General features: G+C 35.0%; 1 protein-coding gene across 1 annotated transcript in view; it reads right to left on the bottom strand.

Annotated features, from left to right (window-relative positions):
• LOC136042160 (uncharacterized) overlaps positions 1-20,896 on the bottom strand; it is a gene marked incomplete in the record, with an annotated part of 83,773 nt that overhangs the window by 3,528 nt on the left and 59,349 nt on the right. The window contains 6 exon segments of the mRNA XM_065727087.1: positions 1-75; positions 7,084-7,233; positions 8,815-9,071; positions 11,929-12,051; positions 15,196-15,303; positions 20,207-20,377. Of these exon segments, the coding sequence (XP_065583159.1) occupies positions 1-75; positions 7,084-7,233; positions 8,815-9,071; positions 11,929-12,051; positions 15,196-15,303; positions 20,207-20,377 (884 nt within the window).

Here is a 20,896-nt window from a genome sequence, read left to right as displayed (position 1 = left end):
AGTCCAGTCTCTTCCCTTCCTTCTTCTTGGACAGGACGTCGTACTACATTCTTAATTTTGTCGAGACGAATCCTTCTATAAAAAAAAGCTTATTAATAAAGAATCGCATTCCGTAAAATACATTCTTCAGTGTCCCCTTCCACATTTGTTGCATAAGAGATGACAGAACAGACTAAATAACATATAATAGAAACACCTCAAAAATTATGTCAAATCGAAATAAAAACACCATTGAAATCGAAATTCTTGAAAATTCTCGATTGAGGACTTACAGTCCCACACATTGAACCAAAAGGAAAAGCACAACTTGGAACAATCAGTTTTTTTTTCATGGTTTGTGGTTCCGCCACAACCACCATAGCAGCCAAAAATTTAAATATGTTTGGAAAAAAAAACTGCCAAGGGAGTAGGAATCGTCATCTGAAGCTGATTCAGGAATATCAACTATTGTGTTTTTTCTCAGGGTTGATCGTACCAACTGTTGGTCACAAGGTATAAGAAGAAAGGTCATTTGAACAAAAATCAAAACATTTACTTCCCGGTTAGGTAAAAAAAGAAGATAGGCTTAGTCGGTTTGTTACGAGAATTCGACCGTCCAGGTTCGCCAGGCCCTGGTTCGCCATTCCTAGGAGTGGCGAACCAGGGCTGGTTTTTGATGGCGAACGTGGGCTTGTTCCCTCTTTTGAGAAAAAAAAAGTGCTGATCAGTTATTACCATAGATGCCGTCAAATATGCACCCATCATTGTTTCTAAGTTGCAGATGATCACGTTGAGATAAAGAGTCCTCTCATACCTTTATGTTAAGCATTGACTTTTTCCATTTTCAATCAGGACAAAATCTAGTTTTAAAGCACCAAAAAACAAATTACCGCATAGAATTTACTAAACGTGTCTTAACATGCTTCTTAATCTACTTATAATTTCGCTACTAGACGGCAGTTCAAACGCTAGATCATGGGATCCTCTCCGTGGATGGATTGCAAGTAAAACGCAAATGGCGAACCTGGGCTTTGGCGAACCTGGGCCGGTCTCCCGGAGAGCGTTTGAAATACCATCTAGTAGCGAAAGTTTAAGCAGATTAAGAAGCATGCTAAAACACGTTTGTAGATTCTATGCGGTGAGTTGTTTTTTGGTGCTTTAAAACTAGATTTTATCCTGATGGAAAATGAAAAAAGTCAATGCTTAACATTAAGGTATGAGAGGACTCTTTGTCTCAACGTGATCATCTGCAACTTAGCAACAATGATGGGTGCATATTTGACGCCATCCATGGTAATAACTGATCAGCACTTTTTTTTTCTCAAAAGAGGGAACAAGCCCACATTCGCCAACAAAAACCAGCCCTGGTTCGCCACTCCTAGGAATGGCAAACCAGGGCCGAGCGAACCTGGACGGTCGAATTCTCGTAACAAACCGACTAAGCCTATCTTCTTTTTTTTTTACCTAACCGGGAAGTAAATGTTTTGATTTTTGTTCAAATGACCTTTCTCCTTATACTTTGTGACCAACAGTCGGTACGATCAACCCCGAGAAAAAACACAATAGTTAATATTCCTGAATCAGCTTCAGATGACGATTCCTCCTCCCTTGGCAGCTTATTTTCCAAACATGTTTCAAATTTTTGGCTGCTATGGTGGTTGTGGCTGAAGCACCAACCATGAAAAAAAATCTGATCGTTCCAGGTTGTGCTTTTCCTTTTTGTTCAATGTGTGGTACTGTAAGTCCTCAATCGAGGATTTTCAAGAATTTCGATTTCAATGGTGTGCTTTTTATTCCGATTTGACATCATTTTTGAGGTGTTTCTAGCTTCTTTTGAAATTCTCAAAAATTTGTCTCAATAACGACAGTTTATTGTTCTTTTAGATCAGATAATAGCTATTATTTTGTATCAGCGTTCATTCGGAAATATTTCACACAATACAGTTCTCAAAACATGCGTTTTAAGATTAAGTTGAAAATAAGTCGCGTTTCACTCTTTACTAAGATGTAACTAGTGCTGCACTAACCACCATTATTCTGCTCAAACTTATCTGTTTGTAAAACCAGACATGGTTCATGCACCAATGAGATTCCTTACGTATGTAAAAATGCGTTTCCTCACGTAATAGTGAGCAAGGAGACAAAAAAAAATAGCGTTTCTTCTCCATCATTTACCGATTTTTGTCCAAATCAGAGATTCATTGCTTCTTTCTCTTGCTTCCTCTATGGGATATAAAGCCGAAATTCAACCTAGATTAAACTATTTATATATCACATTAGGAGAAAATCATCACAATGTCAAGGGAAAGGGTAGTTAGATGATGGGTTATAGAAATAATGCTGCTGATAATCCTGTGCTTCTAATTCTTGACAATCACATTAGTCGTTACAGTAGTGAATTGCTTGAGTTAGCGAAAGAGAATCAAGTTGTCATGCTGACAGTGCCTCCGCACACAACGCATAAGTTGCAACCACTTGACAGGTCAGTTATGCATCCTTTGAAGGCATTCTACAACAGGGAATCTGCGACTTTTAGGACCCAGCACAAATGCAAGACGATTTCCATGTACAATGTATCCGAGCTTTGCGGAAAGGCGCATCCCAAAGCACTGACTGCAGAAAACATAATAAGCGGTTTTGGTTGCACTGGAATTTTCCCTTTCGATCCCAATGTTTTCAAAGATAACGAGTATCTCAGCTCATATGTCTCTGATCGACCATATCCTTTGGACCACGATGTCTTAGTGCCTACATAACCAGTTTCTGGTTCCTGTAAAGTTGATGCGGCTAGCCAGTCTACCGACTGTGACAACGCTACCCAATCTCTATCGGGTTTACCTTGAGATTTAGACCTATTGGCTGACAAAAGCTTCTATGAACTAGTTGACATCTCTCCATTCCCAAAAGGTTCTCCAAGAAAACAAATCAGACGTGCAGTGAAAAAAAAATCTACCGAAATCTTGATTGATACCCCAGTAAAGGAAAGAATCCGCCAGAAAGAAGAACTGAAAACTGCCAGGAAGAAGAAGAAAGAACAGAAAAAGGGCCACGGGAAGGAGAATGCAAAGAAAGCCAAATTACAAGAAGCAAGCAAGCAACTATTTCTTGAGAGTGAAAGTGAATCCGATCATGTTGAGATGGAGCTCGATGATGATAGCGACAACAGTCTAAATCTAGGAGAAGATGAAAAGGATTAGGGAAGCAGGCCAATAGAAGTGGGCGACTTTATCTTAGTTGGTCTTGCAGGTAAAAAGAGTGGCAAGCATTTCTATGCTGCAAAAGTTTTAAAGGAATATCCAGATGAGCTTGGTGTTAACTTCTTGAAGTGTTTAGAATACAGTAAGTTCGTGCTGACTGAAGAGGAACCATGCGTCTTGAAGTCCGAGGTTGTAACAAGATTAGGAAAACCCTCAATCTCAGGTGGAACTTCAAGACTTTCTGAATGGCTGAAGTTTTGTGTGGAACTTTCAATATACAAGATGGTTTAAGTGAATTATCCTATACCTAATTCCTTTTGTAGCTATGTGACAAATAAATATCTGAAATAACTATCCATAAACACCTATTCTAGTGCTACATTTAGAACAATAGATGCTTTAATAACCATGATGCAAGATGGTGGCGAACGTGGGCTAATGTGTGGCGAACGTGAACCAGGTTGGCCCAGGTTAGCCATCTTTGGAGAATCTCACTCTTTTTTTGCTGCATCGAAAAAGCTTGACTGCTGGGGATTTTTTCCCTAGATAAGCCTATATTTCAGGATTTTCAGAATTATTTTAAGACGAAAACTGTGTTTACAATAAATAAAGAACGAAAACAGTGGCGAATGTGGGCCGGTCTCCCCTACATTATTTTTAATTTCTTGTGACATTATCCACATGTCAAATTCTTCTTATCAAATATCGAATGTTCTATTCTGTACATGCCACTCACGAGAAAAACCGCCCGTTTTAGCCGTTTTAGATTGAAAACGCTGCATCTGCATGGTTCTTGATTTAAATTTTTTCTGGTTACGAAAATAGTAGCAATGAATTTTCAGACGTTCTTAAAGTCAAAAATATTTTTTGATGAACGCTAAAACCCCGTAGCACAGCAGAATGATAGGGGTATATAAGAAAATTTGCCTTTATGACCACGCTGGCTATGCACAACAAAATAAAAAAATGTGAAGAAGGAAAAACGAGGCTATTTCCAACCATTCAAAAAAGAAGGACAAATATGCAGATATTTTTGGTTAAGGACCCCCACTCGACCGCCTTCAGCGCACAAAAGTAAATGAATATTAAAAAAAATATGTTGATTAAAATTCTAAGGTCAAAATAAACGCAAAGTATACCTAAAAAAACAGCAATCATTTTTAAGGTTATTTTGTTTTGTATTGGGGCAATGCTGAATCTTTTTAACGCAGCAACAAATACTTCCTACGACTTCAATTTCATTCACAACCGTACTTAAAATGAGCAGAAACCTCAAAAAGAGGTTCTGAAAAATGTGCCTGAGAAATATTTCAAACATAATTAGGCAACAGAGTCAGCAATTCTGAGATTCATGCGAGAATGGGTTTGTTATTACTGCTGTTCTAAGGAAGAAGCGGTAGATATATTTAGGAAACGAATTTCACAAGTAACAAAGCCGCCTTCCTCGCAGAGCTTACGATTGAATAGCAGACAGTCGAAGAAGACGAGGTCGTCCAAAAAACACATTACGGCAAACCTGTGATCAAAATCTAAGGAAATTTGAGCGACACCTCTTTAGTCCCAGAGTTTAAAGTAGTTGCCGTTGGTGCACGTGTTAGGGAGGAACAATAGGCTTTGTCAACACCCTCTGCACTATTAATGGCCCTGGAGGAACTAAGCTATAGAGAGCCCTCAAGAAGCATTTGATAACCAAGGTTTGACTGTATAAGCTTTCCACAAATTAAAATCGCTGGTTTTGAAGACCAGGTTTGATACACTAAGGTCTGATAGGAGTCCTCTTAATTAATCTTCTCAGGAAACACGGTTATGTGTATAGAATACAAGAATTGACGTAATATACTCACTACCACAGGTCAAACTTCGCGTTTTGGTTATCATTATATAATTACAAATGTCTGAACTTATTAGACAGTCTATAACACACAGTCTATCTGTCTAGATTTCTGGAACAGCTAGGTAAAATCACGTTTGGACATGAGTTAAATATTGCTTTGGCAATGTCGTTACATTGCTAAATGACAAATTTTGTTCCCGTAATGACTTCAGTGCCAGGGTTGGCGAGAAAGTCTATGAGAGGGATGCAACCGATAAAGTGCATGTGAAGAGTTATTTCGATGACAGAAACAGAGGACTGCGTTACTTAAGAGTTTTATCCCTTTAACATCTGCCAGTGAAATGCTGCTTAATCATTTGCATCACTGGAAAGACATTTTTCGATAGAATGGGATATTCCCGCTCTGAAAAATACACTATTATATGACAAAGCAGTTGAGAAAATTGACATCTTTAAACGAGCAATAAATCTACAATAATTGCACATTTCTTTCTTCTGAAAACTGGCATACTAGCCATTTCTGCTAATCACGTCATTACTATTCTTAAGCGCCCTGGTTAGTTTGGTATTGTATTTGATCTCTATTTGTATGCAGTGATTGTTTAACTAATATGCCACCTTCCAGGTAGATTAAACCTTGCAGGTTAACGAAACAGGCAAACTAACCTTGAGAATGATCTTTGCAATATATTCAACTAAATATCTTTTTATTTTGGGCTGAACTTTTGGTAAAGCAAGTTTGTTTTCCTTTGCATAGCTCAGAGGCGCCAATACACGAATAGACTAGACGATAAAAAAAGATTAGTTTCAATATAATTAAATCTAGGAAAATTAGAAAGTTCTAAATTGACTGGATCAGGGTATTGTGCGACTGTATTACCGCGGGGATAGTTTCCCATAGAAAGGAGACAAATTTTTTGCAGGAAGGATACGCCGGACATTCTTTTTATGTCTAAAATATGTTTCACCGATGGAGGTTCCGTCCCCTAATACTGCTATTAATGAAGTGCTCCTCCTCCATCCCGATCTATTCAAAGCCTCCTTCTTTACAACCTCCCAAGAAGGTCATATTTCCTTTAAATTTTTCCTACATCCTCCCACCCAATTCAGGGACAACCTGCTTTTCGGTTGGCCCTAGACTTTTGGCCAAACATGACTGGCTTTGGCAATCTGTTATCCTTTATCTGCAGAACGTGTCCTAGCCATGTCCTTCTTCCTCGATAGAGAGCGGGATTAAGCCATATTTTTCTTACAGATTACTCTTTGAGATAAGATCAGTCATTCGGGTACCCGAAACAATCTGTAATCAATTTCTCCTAAAAAAAATCTAATAAATCCTCCCCTGTCTTTTGGATAATCCACGCTTTAGAACCATATTTAATCACTATCATCACTGTAGCTTCCAATATTCTAATTTTGGTTCAAAGACTTACCTTTCTATTCTTGCAAACTTTTTTCAATTATGAAAAAAACAACCTCGACCTTGGCAATTCTACTTATAACACCTTTATTGCACCCACCGTCTGTACCAATAATAATACTTAAGTAAGTGAACCTGTCCAATTCATCAATCTTCTCAACATCGCTCTTCACTTATTCCCAGTCTTAGCGATTTAGCGACAATGCTATGTTTTTAAACCACAAGGACATCCATAAACAATGGACTACCCAATTTTTGTGAAGGGTTTCACTAAATTGGTGTGGTTTCAAATTATTATTTTTTTTGTATTTATTGAACCAAACAAAGACGATTATGTAGAGCCGCATTATGAAGTTGCGAAATACCAATTCTCTTTTCTCGGGAAATTAAAATAGGGAGAACCAGAAAAAACTAACGGAAAAGTTTTAAAATAATTACCTCGCAAAAACATAGACAAACCTCTTGGTAGTGGGGATAAACATAATTGAAAATAACGAAAAATAGCTGCCATTTACAATATCCGTATAACATTCCAAAACCCGTGTTTTTCAATAATATTATATCTTCATTAAATTGTATATATTCTAACTAATGAATTTACGACACAGACAATTAGTATGACAGTGTATAGAAAAAATGCAAAAAGGGCCTACTTTTTCTTTTGAACAAGCACTTTGAATTTTTCGATTTCATATGGAATCTTCCTGGTTAATCGATGAGCAAAACTCTGAAAAATTTCCTCCGTTGCACCGAATTCTTCGTATTCTTCCACGAGTTCCATTTCCATAATTCGATGATCGACCCTAACAGAAGAAGAAGACAAAATTGTAATTAATTAGATGCGAGATTTGAGAATATCAAGCTTCTGAGCCAAAAATTGAAAAAATAAATGCGAAATTTAAATAAGAATTTTGCGAAATGCGAGATATTGCAATATAGAGCTTTTGAGCAAAAAGAAACTTTAAATACATATTAAACTAAATGAAAGGTTTGAATATTGAGCTTCTGAGCTCAAACTAGAAGAAATAAAACAAAAATGAATTACAACATCAAAAGATTTTTGAAAATCTGAGTTTCTATATCATTGTATTGTACCAACATAATCAAAATGGTATTGATTTCTATAGTAATGTTTTTTTCAAAGCTTTTAAGTCATATACAAGAATTGTTCACATAACACTAAAACTAGTAGTAATTATATACATAAACACAATCAATATATTCTAATTTATTCGAATAAGGCTCCAATCTAAAGTAAATCTTGAATCACCAAAAGAATGAATGGAACCTTGTTATGAAATTACCAAGTACTATTATATAGCTAGGAAACTACTCATTTCCCGCCCCCCTAAAAAGCACTCCCAGGATTGACAAAAAACTTATTGCCGCTAAATAGAATATGACAATACCCTTCAGTCAGAACTATATCTCCTTCTCGTAATAAGGGTGAAAATAAACCATAAGAGAACATTCAAGTCTATATAAAATTTTATACATTGCAGAGGGTCTTACACTTGCGCAAGCATTACACTAAGACCCCTAATTCAGGGCTGGCATGAGCATACTAAAAAGATTGACACATACTTGAAGAAAAGGAAACTTAATTATAGTGAAACATTTCTGCCCGCTGCCCACTTTCTGATAACTCTTCTGCAATCATAGGACGGAATCAGGCACACCATATCTTTGATCATTCTTCTCATTATGTTTGACCAAACAAGACTTCTGGGTTGTGTTGCCAAATATATTAAATGAAAATTAGACAATACATATACCAAAACCCCAAAAGAACCCAGAATACCAAAGACCCAGCATGGTCTTAACAAAGACTACGTTGAATTAAAAATAAGCAAGATATGGGACCTGCGATGTACTGTTATTACTACTAACAACTCATTGCAGCACCAAGCCATATCTGGCCAACACAGCTGCGCACACTGTTCCTACACCCACCACCCTTCCATGAAGTTCAATTTCTTTTAAATCCTTCTTATGACCTCTTCTCATCCGATTCGGAGGGCAACCTGCTTTTTGTTTGGTTCTAGATGGATGGCCAAAAGGAACGGTCTTTGGAAATCCCAGAATTTTTGGCTAATAGAGAGGAATTTTAGTAAATTTTGACTATTTGGTACATACTAATTTGGCAATGTCAATCGAAAACAACTTGATTTAATTGAATTCTAGAAAAACAAAATATTTGTAGCAAAAATTTTTTTTTGCCATTATTCGCGTTGATCCTTATTTTTGAGAATCTCTTTGAAACTCTGTGAAGCTAAGAACCAGTCAATTATTTTGGCGTTAACCCCCCCCCCCCAAAAAAAAAGACGGAAAAGAGAAAGAAACTTCTTCGGATTTTTACTACATCAAATAATAAACAAACTTACTCTCCTCTCCTAGTGCCTTCGAACACAAAATTTTTGACAAAATCAATCATTCTGATTACCAGCAAACTTCGCTGTAGTTTTTCAATTTTCCGCTGGCTCAAATCTGGAGACACTGGGATATTGACATTGCTTTGAACTACTTTACCAAATTGTAACAACTGTCGTAATCGAGGAAGACCCATGGTAATATTGACGTCACTACTCCCAGCTAAGTGAAAAGTGTTCAGCGTCATCTGAGTAGATGGCTCTCCAATCGACTAAAAAAGCAGTTAACTTTAAGGTGCTTCCCACGCCACAATTATAATATGAATAAACCTATTTACAAGGAATTATAATAATAAAGATAAGATTCGTTCACAATACATAAAATATACAATAAATGCATGACAACTAATTCCAATAAAGTGTTTTTGCCTATAAAGGAGAGAGAAGCTCGCGAGTCAATTAAACGCTAACTCAGAAAAAGAGCGAGAAAAAAAGAAGAAAAGCCCAAATTTTTTTAAAGTTCCTTTAAACAGACTGAACAGAGTGACACTTTAGAGCTGATTCTGGTATAATATCATATACAATATGTATCTCCATAACAGAATTAAAGATGCCTGAAATTTTTTTTCAAGTAAGTTAAATTCAATTTGGTTTCTTTATTTTAGTATTTGTATTTTGGTTTCTTTGTTTTGGTATTTACTACCATTTCCCGGTGCAAAAAAAAAAAAAAAAAAAAAAAAAAAAAAAAAAAAAAAAAAAACAATCTAGAAACGTCACAATTTGGAAAAATTCTTGTATGGCCTTAGTTTGGAAAAAAATATTTTTCCAATGAATGACGTTCGAAATACCCAGACGTCCTATACCCTAACGATTTTACTTTCTACTGCAAGTAAAATACAATCAAAGTTGCTTTGCACACGATATTCGAAAACTGTCTTTCTTTCCACCGAAGAAAGCTTGGTCCCTTGGTACTATTTTACAATGATGGAAAGATAGGACAGTTTGGTCATGATTTTATCATTTGTGTGTGTGATTCTTCTAGAGCGCCATCTTAATTAACGTAATAAGGGTCATAACGATGATACACCAAAAGAAGCCTACAACACAAGATGTTGAGGTCGGGCATAAGATAACTGGAGGAGAACATACCTTCCTTTCTTTCATTAACCAAGTTATTAGTAGATAATAAAGTAATTAGAAAGGTAATAGAAAATAATAAGTAGACACAAGAATATTAGAAGAGGCCGCGCCTTATTCTCCTTTGTGAACCAATAAAAATACCTAGCTTTTAGCAAGGTTTTGCTTCATTACTACGATGAAAAAAAGAACGTTGTTTAATTTTACTGTTATTAACGCTAGAGCCGATTATTACCAATTCCACCAACTAAGACATGAGAATTAAGTCATGAGTATGGATTTTCCAGCATTTCACATCCTTCCTATCCTAACCTTTTCATGCTTTATTATTCTTCTTATTAGTACATCTATAAAGCTAAGAAGAGGCCATGCCTTTATCTCCTTTCGAACTAATAGCAATTCCATGCCTTTAATAGGCTATTGCTTGAACCCAAAGTAAAATAAGATGAGAAAAAAATATGCTATTTTACAGTTATTAGCGCTAGAAATGTCGTTGCCAGAAAACGAAAGATCCTTATTACCGTTATTCACCAATTGACACAAGCTACTATATCAATAAATATGAGGCTTTGGGTTGTAGTATTTTATCTGAAGATTTCATTTAGATCATGGATCAAATTATCTTCTATTATTAAAATTATATAGCTGTTTTGATGAAGGTTCTCATATTAATTTTCATCCTATGATGTTTGTGGAAGAAGTTGTGTTAAAAAGGGGACCCACATGGGGAGGGGGACAAAGATTCACAACAAGTGTGGGGGAGGCGGCCCAATAACTTGAAATGAACTAACCCATATTGGGCTAATAATAATAGGACTTTTGTTTTTGATGAGTTTATTTATCCGTGATAAAACGAGAAAACGTAGGAGGACGAAGAAAAAATACAAGAATAATAAATAGAAATAAACAATAGCCAGCGGAGAGGGAAAAATCAAAATGTTTCAGTATCTTTATGCCACTTCAACAACAATATTTTAGGAAGTGTTTTTATTGTCTTTTTCAAAATCCCCCGCAACATAAATACCCTATAGAAAGAAGATATGAATAGTTGAAAGAGAAGTAGATTGGGCATATGACAAGTGAAGCAGATTAATAAAAGCAAAAGACAGTATGTGGGGAAGAGAAAGTAGATGGAGATAAGGCTGGAATGAAAAAAGGCAGGTTGGGATGCAAGGAAAGAGGGTATATAGAGCATATTGAAAGTACAGCTAAAAGAATTAGACAGAAGAACCTGAAAAAAAGTATATGAAGCGAAAGAAAGTATAAGGTTGAAACTTAAATGCCTAACTGTACTTACTTAATCTTTCATTTACTTAGAAATCGTACTCATGCCATTTGACTATAAAAGATCTAAAGGTAGACGGACAGACAATTTCGTAATTTCAAAGAAAAACATAAAGAAGAACCAAGATAACGGACTAGTGAAAACGGACAAAAAAAATAGATTTTCTTGTATAATCAACAAGCTGTCCACACCATAAATATAGAAGAAATAAACAGAAATTCAAACAAAGAAAACAAAAAAGAACCTAAAGAAATAAAACAGCAAAAGGTAACTATACCATAATGCTTTTTTTTAAATCAGAATTTAATTTATGGTCGGCTTTGTTTACTAGCTAGAATTTCTAATATTCTCTTCTTGCTCAACAAAATATGATTAAATCCAAGGAAACTACATCCACGGGAGGAAGGAAGGGGTTACCCCCCTTGTTGATCGACAGATTCGTACAAATACGAGTATTAGAGTCTAAAGTTCATCTCCCTCTTCAAGAAATGAATGGGGGTTACATCCTAGGCAGTCAACATATTTTTTCTTATTGAAGTAGATACTGTAACCAGATTAAAGAATATAAGGTAGGGGTTTTGCCCTGACTTCATCAGATTTGCTGCTGATGCAAAGTGAGAATTGCTCCAGATAGCATACAATATTTACCAAAATAGGTATCTATTTACACGTAGAAACGAAAAGAGGAAGAAGAGAGAAATTCTCACATGAGCAGCCACAACACCAACGGGGTCTCCTGGCTCTGCTGCTGACATCCTGAATAACAAATCCATTGTTCTTGCAAAACTTTCTTTCATTTCTGGGCTTGAAATTCTTTCATCGATAAATTTCTGAAAAATAAAAAATGAAAATAATAATCAATACAAACAGTACTGATTAATAAATAAATATAATAAGCAACGATATATAATGACATATATATTAAATAATAAATAATAAATAAATCTATATTAAATAAATAAATAATAAATGAAATACATAGAAAATAGATGTAAACATGCAGAAGCTGCCTATCTGTCTTCCCAAACAAAAAAATTGGAATATCAAATAAGCTGAAACTACACTCAGAAATCGGGTTGTAATTTTTCCCTTTCAAGGACAACAGCGACTAAGATAAATTTGAAACGGGTAGCTACAGGTACAAATAGGCGAAATCCCACCTGGGGCTTAGAACTAATAAGGGTAATTGTTTTTTAATAGGCGACTACAGTCCCCTTTTTGTTTCAAATAGTGATAGATTCTATCCTGGCTTAGACAAATGTGATGTAAGGAAGGAAAACAATATCGCTAATAGGCCTCTACAGATTAGTTATAATCGATGTCATAAAATATATTAGTATATTAGTAAGTTTTTAGTCATAAAATGGCCCATAAGTTAACAAGGTATATACACAATGGCAAGACAGCCAACCTTTTCATCACATTATTGTAAATCAAAGATTGGTAGGATCGATATAGGAAACAAGGGTATATAAGAGTGCTGTTACTGAAGTAAAAAGTGAAGATTACCATTTAATAGTGTCAAAAGTCAATTTTAAGCTGCAATTTACGACAGGAAACTACTTTCAAGGTAGTTATGAATCCAGGATGAGACTTTAAGAGGAAATTTTCAAGAATAGTTGGATATAAAATTGAAGAATTTAGAAACTGACAATTTTGAAGATGGATGGAATATTTAGGAAAATAGTTTGCAAGGTAGCACAAGACATCTTAGGAGAAAAATTAGAAAATTAGCTCAAAACCCTCGCAAAATGCTCTAAACTTAGTATTAGAAAGAAGAGGCTTGTAAAAGGAGTTTCTAAGTGATAGCTATTAAGAGAATAAGTGAAGGAAGTAGAGGATGCATTCAATCATGAATTAGGGAGATGTGAAATAGTGGCCGTGGACAAAGTCTTTGAGGATTATGTTGTGATAAGATAATATATCTATTTCCAAAAATTACCATTAAAAGAACGGAAAGGCTGACTTCTAATTTCGGAGTCAATGATAATTTCGGAGTCAAAGACATAACAAATAACAAATTCATATAAAACGCAAAAATAAAAATGGCATAGAATGCTGTTAGAAAAAAAATCACAAAAATCATAAAAAAAACACGAAAACTAAAAACAGGCAAAAATTCCGCATGTTAACAAACTGAAAAGAAGTAGTTAGTTTAGACTCATCCCAGTTAACGATAGGATCGGGCCAAAATTAGTAAAAGGAAAGTGTTAAGGAGACATTGGCAAAACACTTCAAGAATGCGCTAAACCGTAATAAAATTGTAGGATATGATATAGAAAAGCAGGAGAAAACATTCGGCAATTCGGAAGTGAAGAAAGGTGTATTTTGCGAGGAGGAGTTAGAGACTAAAAGGAATAAAGAAATAAGATGCGTGCAGGTGCTTATTCTGTGGTAAAAGAGCTTTTGAAATAGGGTGGTTGGGATGATAGAAATTAGTTACTGAAGATTATGAATATGATTTTTGAAAAAGAGGAAGAAACTACTGATTTTAAGAAACCTTTAAATATACCCCTCCATAGAAAATTCATCGAAGTAGATGCAGTACCTACACAGGCATTTGCTTGATTTCAACAGGAAGCAATTTAATCAGTATGATGATGCTTTTAGACTTAGAAATAGAGTTTTAAGAGAATGGCCGCATAGTTTTAGGAAGGGGAGAGGATGCATCGACCAAATTTTCACTCTAAGACGAATAATTGGGAAGTGCCTTAATCATCAGATCCTTTTAGTCCTCAGCCTTATAGATTATGAAGAGGAATTTGATTGAGCTAATGGAAAAGCTTTATTAAAGTTTTTGTTCTTGTAAGGAATAACAGACAAGTAGTAAAAGTTATATGAGGGAATAATATACCTCCAGTTAGAATATAAAATGATGTTATTAGCTGGTTCGGTGTTGAATCAGGGGTTATGCAGAATTGTGTCCTATCCTTCTTTATACGGATTATTTTGGTTAACTTTCAATGACGTTTGACTGACCGTAAATGAAACATGAAGTTCTACGAAAAAAGTAGCTCGATCCAACTTCCCAGAGCTGTGTTAAAAGAAGGATTAAAAATGCCTAAACAATACTTTAAAAAATGATATATTGCATTACACTCTTTGGTTTTATGAATTTGTTTATATTTATGCAAACACGTTCCATCTCAGAGACGAATAAAGAGTTTGTCGAAGGCAAAAACGCCAGAATACTAATGTGCCAGTTTTCCAGTCAGCTTGAAGTCCGTTTCTCGACACCAGCAAAGTATAGGTGAATTAGGGACAGGAAAGGTTAACACAGATCATGGTTATTAGGTTAACAAGGAAAAGGTTATGGCTATTAAGCAGCTAAACAAATATTTAAGAGCTATTAATCTCTGGGAATTTATAATAAACAACTTTACAAACTGGTTTTGATTAGTAATCAGGTTTTCTAAATGACACATTACCCACAAAAAAAAAGAAAGAAAAGAAAAGAAAAAAAAAATCCGATAGTGTGCCAACATAGAAGAAAAATTATCCACCAGACTTCCTTTTATTACAATCCTCGCCTACAAAAGTTTTCTTCTTCGCATTCTTACCCCCCAATAAATGACTAACACTTGTTGCAGCCTTCGTTGACAACCGAAAGCCATCCCCAAAAAAGAAATACTACCGTGCTTCGCATCCGAAGGAACCATTCAATTTTAGAGCCTACCCCCTTCCCCAGACACACGCAAATTCTTTGCCAATTTTTGCTCCTTTAACATATTTGAAAAAATGAATGAATTATGTCGAAAATATAAGAATTTACTTACAAGAGTTTTCGAAAGGGGGACCTGATCCTTATATGTCCAACAATCTGTTTGCATAAGAAAGAAACCACACTTAATTCAAAAATGCCTTGCAGTACTTGACTGTCCATAATGTTATTTGACGAAAAAAATACAAATGAATAGTTTTACTATCACTTTTTTGCTGGTTGGTTGCTTTAAAACTGTATATTTTGGACTTACCTTAACTTTTGCCTTAAACTCATCCGAGGTGGCACCAAGACACGAAAAAGGAGGGACGTAATGTAACAATGGTCGGGAGTCACCATTTTCTCTTTCCTCTCTTTTAGCCTGAAAAAAGAAAAGGTTAGCTTAAGCCAGACCAATCAATAAACAAAAAAATTATAAAACACAAGGTATTTTTTTTATCTTGCTCTATTTTTGGAATATATGTAGATTTTGCTTGTCCGTAGTTTCCATACCGCACAATTCAGGAACAAGATTCGCCCACAAGACATCTCTTTTCTTATCTGTACATGTGGGTGGAGGGGGGGGGGGTATATACGATAAAATAGTTCATGTTTCTTGCAGTTCATAAGGATTAGACCTTCATAAGACAATTGAACAACGTTGCCTTTCTTGGGGGAGGGGGGGGAAAGTATACTGATTTTTTTTCCAGCCTGGTCCAAACACCTGACTTCTGTTTTTGACGAATGCCATATCTCATAGGCTATGGCAACATACTAATGAAGAAACCAATTTTACTAATGACCCTGGTTCACTGGGAGAAAACCATTTGAATCTGTGTTCTTTTCCCGTGAAAAATGACTTACAAAGATAGTTTAAACAATATTGGCTAACAGCGACAATCAACTCCTTTGTATAAGCAATGATGAAACAACGGACGGATCCCACCTCCAATGATGTCCCATGGAGTATACCCAATCGTTTCTAACCAGTAAAAGTTTCCCTGAGAATGAAAACTTCGGTGCAATCATTGGTCAATTTCGGTAAATTTACATAAACACTTTAAATGAATTAAGCATTAATTTCGGCAAATGTGCTTAGCTCACTGCAATGACCCTAATAAACCCTAAAATTAATCCTAACGGATCTATACAGTTCAGCTCATGCAGCCTACACAAACAATTAAACAATGCAATATTTTTGAAATCATCAAGACTAGAGCCATAAGAGGAAACTAAAGATTACAAACAAATTCAAATATAAACAAGGTTTACACCTGACCAGTCTGATTTAATACCAAATAACAATGCCCAATAATTACCATCAAATTTTTCTCATATTTAAGCAACGTCCTCCGTGATGAGAGAAGCGTCTTAGCCACTTACAAATATAAATACATACTTCTAATTATCAATCTCCCAATCACATTTGGATAGTTTTTTTAATTTTGTTTCAAAGCACTCATTTCCCACCCTCCGTTTAGCTCGTTTTCATTATTATCTTTGAATCTATTTTATTCACAAAGAATAGATATTTCCTATCAAAATATAACTTTTTAACTACAATTTATCATTATTCAAGCAGCATTTTAAGAAAAAAAAAACGCAAATGATGCTCATGTTTTTAAAGGAGTTGGAGAATGAGGAGGGAGGTGTCTATTTGCAAAAGTCACTATTCATTTAAGGTTTCATTATTCCTTTCGAGTAACTTCTGTTCGGTTTAGCTCAACTTATTATGTGACTTTTATGTCGCTCTTTCACAAATATAAAAAAAGTACTCAACGCACTAGCAGTGGCTATACCAACTGAGATACCTGATCGGTAGGTGTTATTAGAAAATCTAGAAAAACAGTATTTATCCTCTCTTGCATCTGTCTATCTGATAATGGACAAACACGTTCAAAAAACTTTTCGGAAAATAGAAACAATAATTTGGTCATTGAACATTTGTGATACGACTTGCACGTCTTTATACTGATCATTTTGATGTCGCTATCATCTGATGGCTTTGATGTCGCCTTTCCTACTTTTGACTTTGAAACTCTGTTATAGGAGGTTTTTATTTTCTTTAAGCCCTACGAAAAATTGTCCCAGATGGTGAATTCAAAACATACAGATTTAAATCTTGCGTTTTTCAGATGCCTCGTTTTGTTTCCTGTCCCGCTCGTTTTGAATCTTGTGGACCTATTGCCTCGTTTTCACGAGCTGTTTTCAGTCACCATGCTCTCTCGGGTTCAGCCTAGATTTGTTGAATCTCGAACCCACTGAAATATCGTGTTCATTCTCGGGGGGTCCACAATTCTTGGCGTTTATATTAAGAAATTAGCCACAAAAGTGAATTCACAGTTGAATTTTTGGAAAGAAAAACAATTAAAAAACTAAAGAAAATGATGGAGATCGAATGAAAAAGCGCTAAAATACTATATATACTATATACTAAGTATACTAAATGTACTAAAGTATACTAATAAATATACTAAATATTAATAAATATACTAATAAATATATTAATTAGTATATATTATTAGTTTAGTATATAAAAATATACTAATAAATACTAATGAATATACTAATAATATACTAAGTATACCAAAGTATATTATATGCTAAATAATACTATATACTAAGAAATACATGTATAATTCTTTATTGATTTCGATATATGTATGAAAATATGTAGACTTAAACCCAGTCTCTTCTTTCCTTTGAATTCATTTTCCATTAGACTGCTAGGAAATTATGTCCATGGTGAAAATGATACAGTTAATTGCTATAGGAAACTTATGATCTTTAATGTTAGCCAACTTCATGATTATCAACTTGCTATATTTGTATTTCAGAGTATTTATGGTTTGTCCCCTGAAATTTTTCGTCAAATGTTTATAAGGAATTCTTCATACCACAGTTATGAGACTAGAAATATGGATGATTTGGTATATGAGTGTCGCAGCTCTCAGAGGGGAAGTTTTGGTCCCAAGTTTGCTGGACCAGTAGTGTGGAATTCTTTACCAATGAGTATAAGGTTATCTGAAAATGTTAGCCAGTTTAAGAGTAGACTGAAGAATCACCTTCTGAGTAGAAAATAAATAAATAATTTAAATTGGATGGCTTATTGATTTGTTTTTTTAAGTGTTGTTGTTTTTTTTTTTTTTTTTTTGTTTTTTTCTTATTCTTTGTTTTCCTGTTGTTTTCTTGTTCCCAATTTTTTTGTTTCATTTTGTTTGTTTTTTTTTGTGCTCATTAATGTTTATCAGCCACTACTAACAAGTCTCTGACTTTCTAAAGTGGCTGATGTGGTTTTTTTTTTGTATATTGATGATATGTATAATACAAGTGTCTCTCTCTCTCTCAAAAAAAAAGTGTCTCTCTCTCCTTTGACACTACGGATCAAAGTGTCCGAATTTTATAACCTAATTTAGTGATATTTAATAACAGATCAAATTAACAAGATTTCATTAATAAAATAATTTCATTACAGAACTGTAAGCTTGTTGACCGGCCAACGAGTTAAAAAACCCCAAGAGCAATTGCTACAATATCGCTCGGCGTGATGCTTGATAGTTTTACACCTCTACATCGTATGAGGTGTACTGGCATATTGTCACTGCTGCTCAGGAATGAAGGATCACACTTCGCAATAAGAAATATCACCATCAACATTACGGAAGTCGGCCTAGCTTCAACCTTTACATCCTAACCTAGGTCAGCAGGTCAGACAGGCAATAACTACGGGCATTTGTGATCTGTGTGTCAACACCTATGGCACACGGGGCATGGAAGAAGTTCAGGTTAATCTGTCCCGTTCTGGGGAAAACAGATACTGCCTCATGCCCCTCAAGGCATTGGAAGCCTTAAGTCTAAGTATGTATTGAAAATGATAAAAGGATATAAATCATCCAGAGCCACTGACGGCGCATAGGACGTCAAAAACCAGTGGCGTTTCATTTACCAAGTCTTTTTTTTTCTTAAAGAGACAGCTTGCGTAATCTTCCAGGAGCTAGGATTGAACCCCAGGCTCTATATTCCTAAGGAGAGATCAATCCAGCTACTGCAGATCGGATGTTTATTTATTTCAACTTATTTCTAAAAAATCTCTAGCACAGGAAGGGCTGAATTTGGACTTAGGAGTCGACGAATCATACGGTTGCACGAAAACTGGCAAAAATGCAATAAACAACAACGAAAAAGAAAAATCATAATGAATAATCATATAAATAAATAAGGAAATATCCTATCTAAAACTCTGTTATTTAATATTAAAAAAATCGAGTATCGGTGGCTAGTCATAGGTGACTTCAATTGTGATGTTCTTAGCTCTTCTACTCGTGCCAACTTACCTGTGAATTCGTTGCCAATTGATTACCGCATGGCGCATAAAGCTCTTAATTACAGTTACATTCAGAACAGCGGTATTGTGATAAACATTGACCATTGTATTTACTTCGCCAATGTTCCCTGTTCTGCCCTTAATGTTGACAAAGACGAATGTAATTTTGACCACCTTACCCTCTCTCTTACTGTGACATTAACCGCTTATCCATTTAATGATCCTTGTGCTTCTACTAATAAAAACGGTGTATGAAACTGGAGCAAAGCCAATTGGCCTCACTATATTTTTACCCTTACAGCTCCGTTGTCTTGCATGAAGAACCCTTTAAATCTACTGTGTACGATTTTTTTTTTGCCACAAGCCAGAGTGCAATCTTAGGCTACAATCTTAGCCTAAAATTAATCACTAACAGCCACAGAAAGGGGAAATGTTTGTTTCAACGCACTTAGTTCACAATTTTAGATAGAATAGAATGGGAATATTGGATGGAAATATTGAAATATTGAAATGTAAAATATGTATATATTCTAAATAAAGTAGCTAATATGAAATAAATAATTTTTTAGACCATAACAATGATAATTGATTGAGAAGCTATTAAGCCATAAAAAATTGTAATAATATAATAGTAACGTTAACCAAAATAAAGCTGAAAAAATAAAAACAAACTGAACAAAATATAGCGAAGTTTCGCCAAATTAGGGGGCAGGAACAGGAAGTTATGGGACAGAAACATGAAATTAGGGAATAGGGACAGGAAATTAGGGAACAGGAAATAGGATGGAATGGGAATGTGGACAATAAAGTTACCAAATGGGACAATATGATTTGGCGAGGTTAGATTGTCTATGTGTTGTTAAGGAACGTCGTGCTTGGATATGAATATCAGTTCAGAGTTCAGGGACCTCGTTAAGTACCCATAAGTATTTCATGTTACTGCTGTCAAATATAACCTTACCCGTTTTCTCATTTTGTTAAGCTTCTTCTTCTGACTAGCAGCTGCTTTATCTGGTATCCTGGATAATCTATTTTTGTATACATGAAGATTATCTGCAATAAGTTTCAAGTTGTTTTCATGATAAAGGGTATTTGATTTAGAAGCATCAATTCCATCAGATCCATACAAAACCTGAAAAGGGGGAAATAATTAATTGGAGAAAACAATTAGCTGGTAATAATCATAGCGCATACCTTTCGGATCGATTTGAAACAAACCAAACTTCCAGGTTACTTAAGACTTAAGATCGACTTAATTCCAAGTTATATAAAATTCCCACATGCAAGATCTAAGTTTATATGAAAATCCTGATACACAATATCTACTATAGATAATTGAGTGTCAGGGAGACATTGCCAGCTAGTAGCAAAGGTGAAAACTATGTCAGTCTATACAGAACGATTTTTTCGATTTTTTCGGTAAAAGAACGATTTCCTCGGAGTATGGAGATCATCTCGGTGAACTTGTTTTTGGATGCTCACAAGGGAGTGTTCACTTTTTTCCAATTTTTTTTCATAAAGGCCGATGACAAAATATCATTAAAGAATCAGTAGGTTGCATTATTATGTAGTTTAGTTGTTTATGAGTAGTTTTTTTTTATAAACAGTAAAAACGAATTATAAATAGTAAAAAAGGAGTAAATGGAGAAAA

The sequence above is a fragment of the Artemia franciscana genome, unplaced genomic scaffold (genome assembly GCF_032884065.1).
Source record: "Artemia franciscana unplaced genomic scaffold, ASM3288406v1 PGA_scaffold_73, whole genome shotgun sequence".
Taxonomy (NCBI): Eukaryota; Metazoa; Arthropoda; class Branchiopoda; order Anostraca; family Artemiidae; genus Artemia; species Artemia franciscana.
This window is presented reverse-complemented; position numbering and strand designations above follow the sequence as displayed.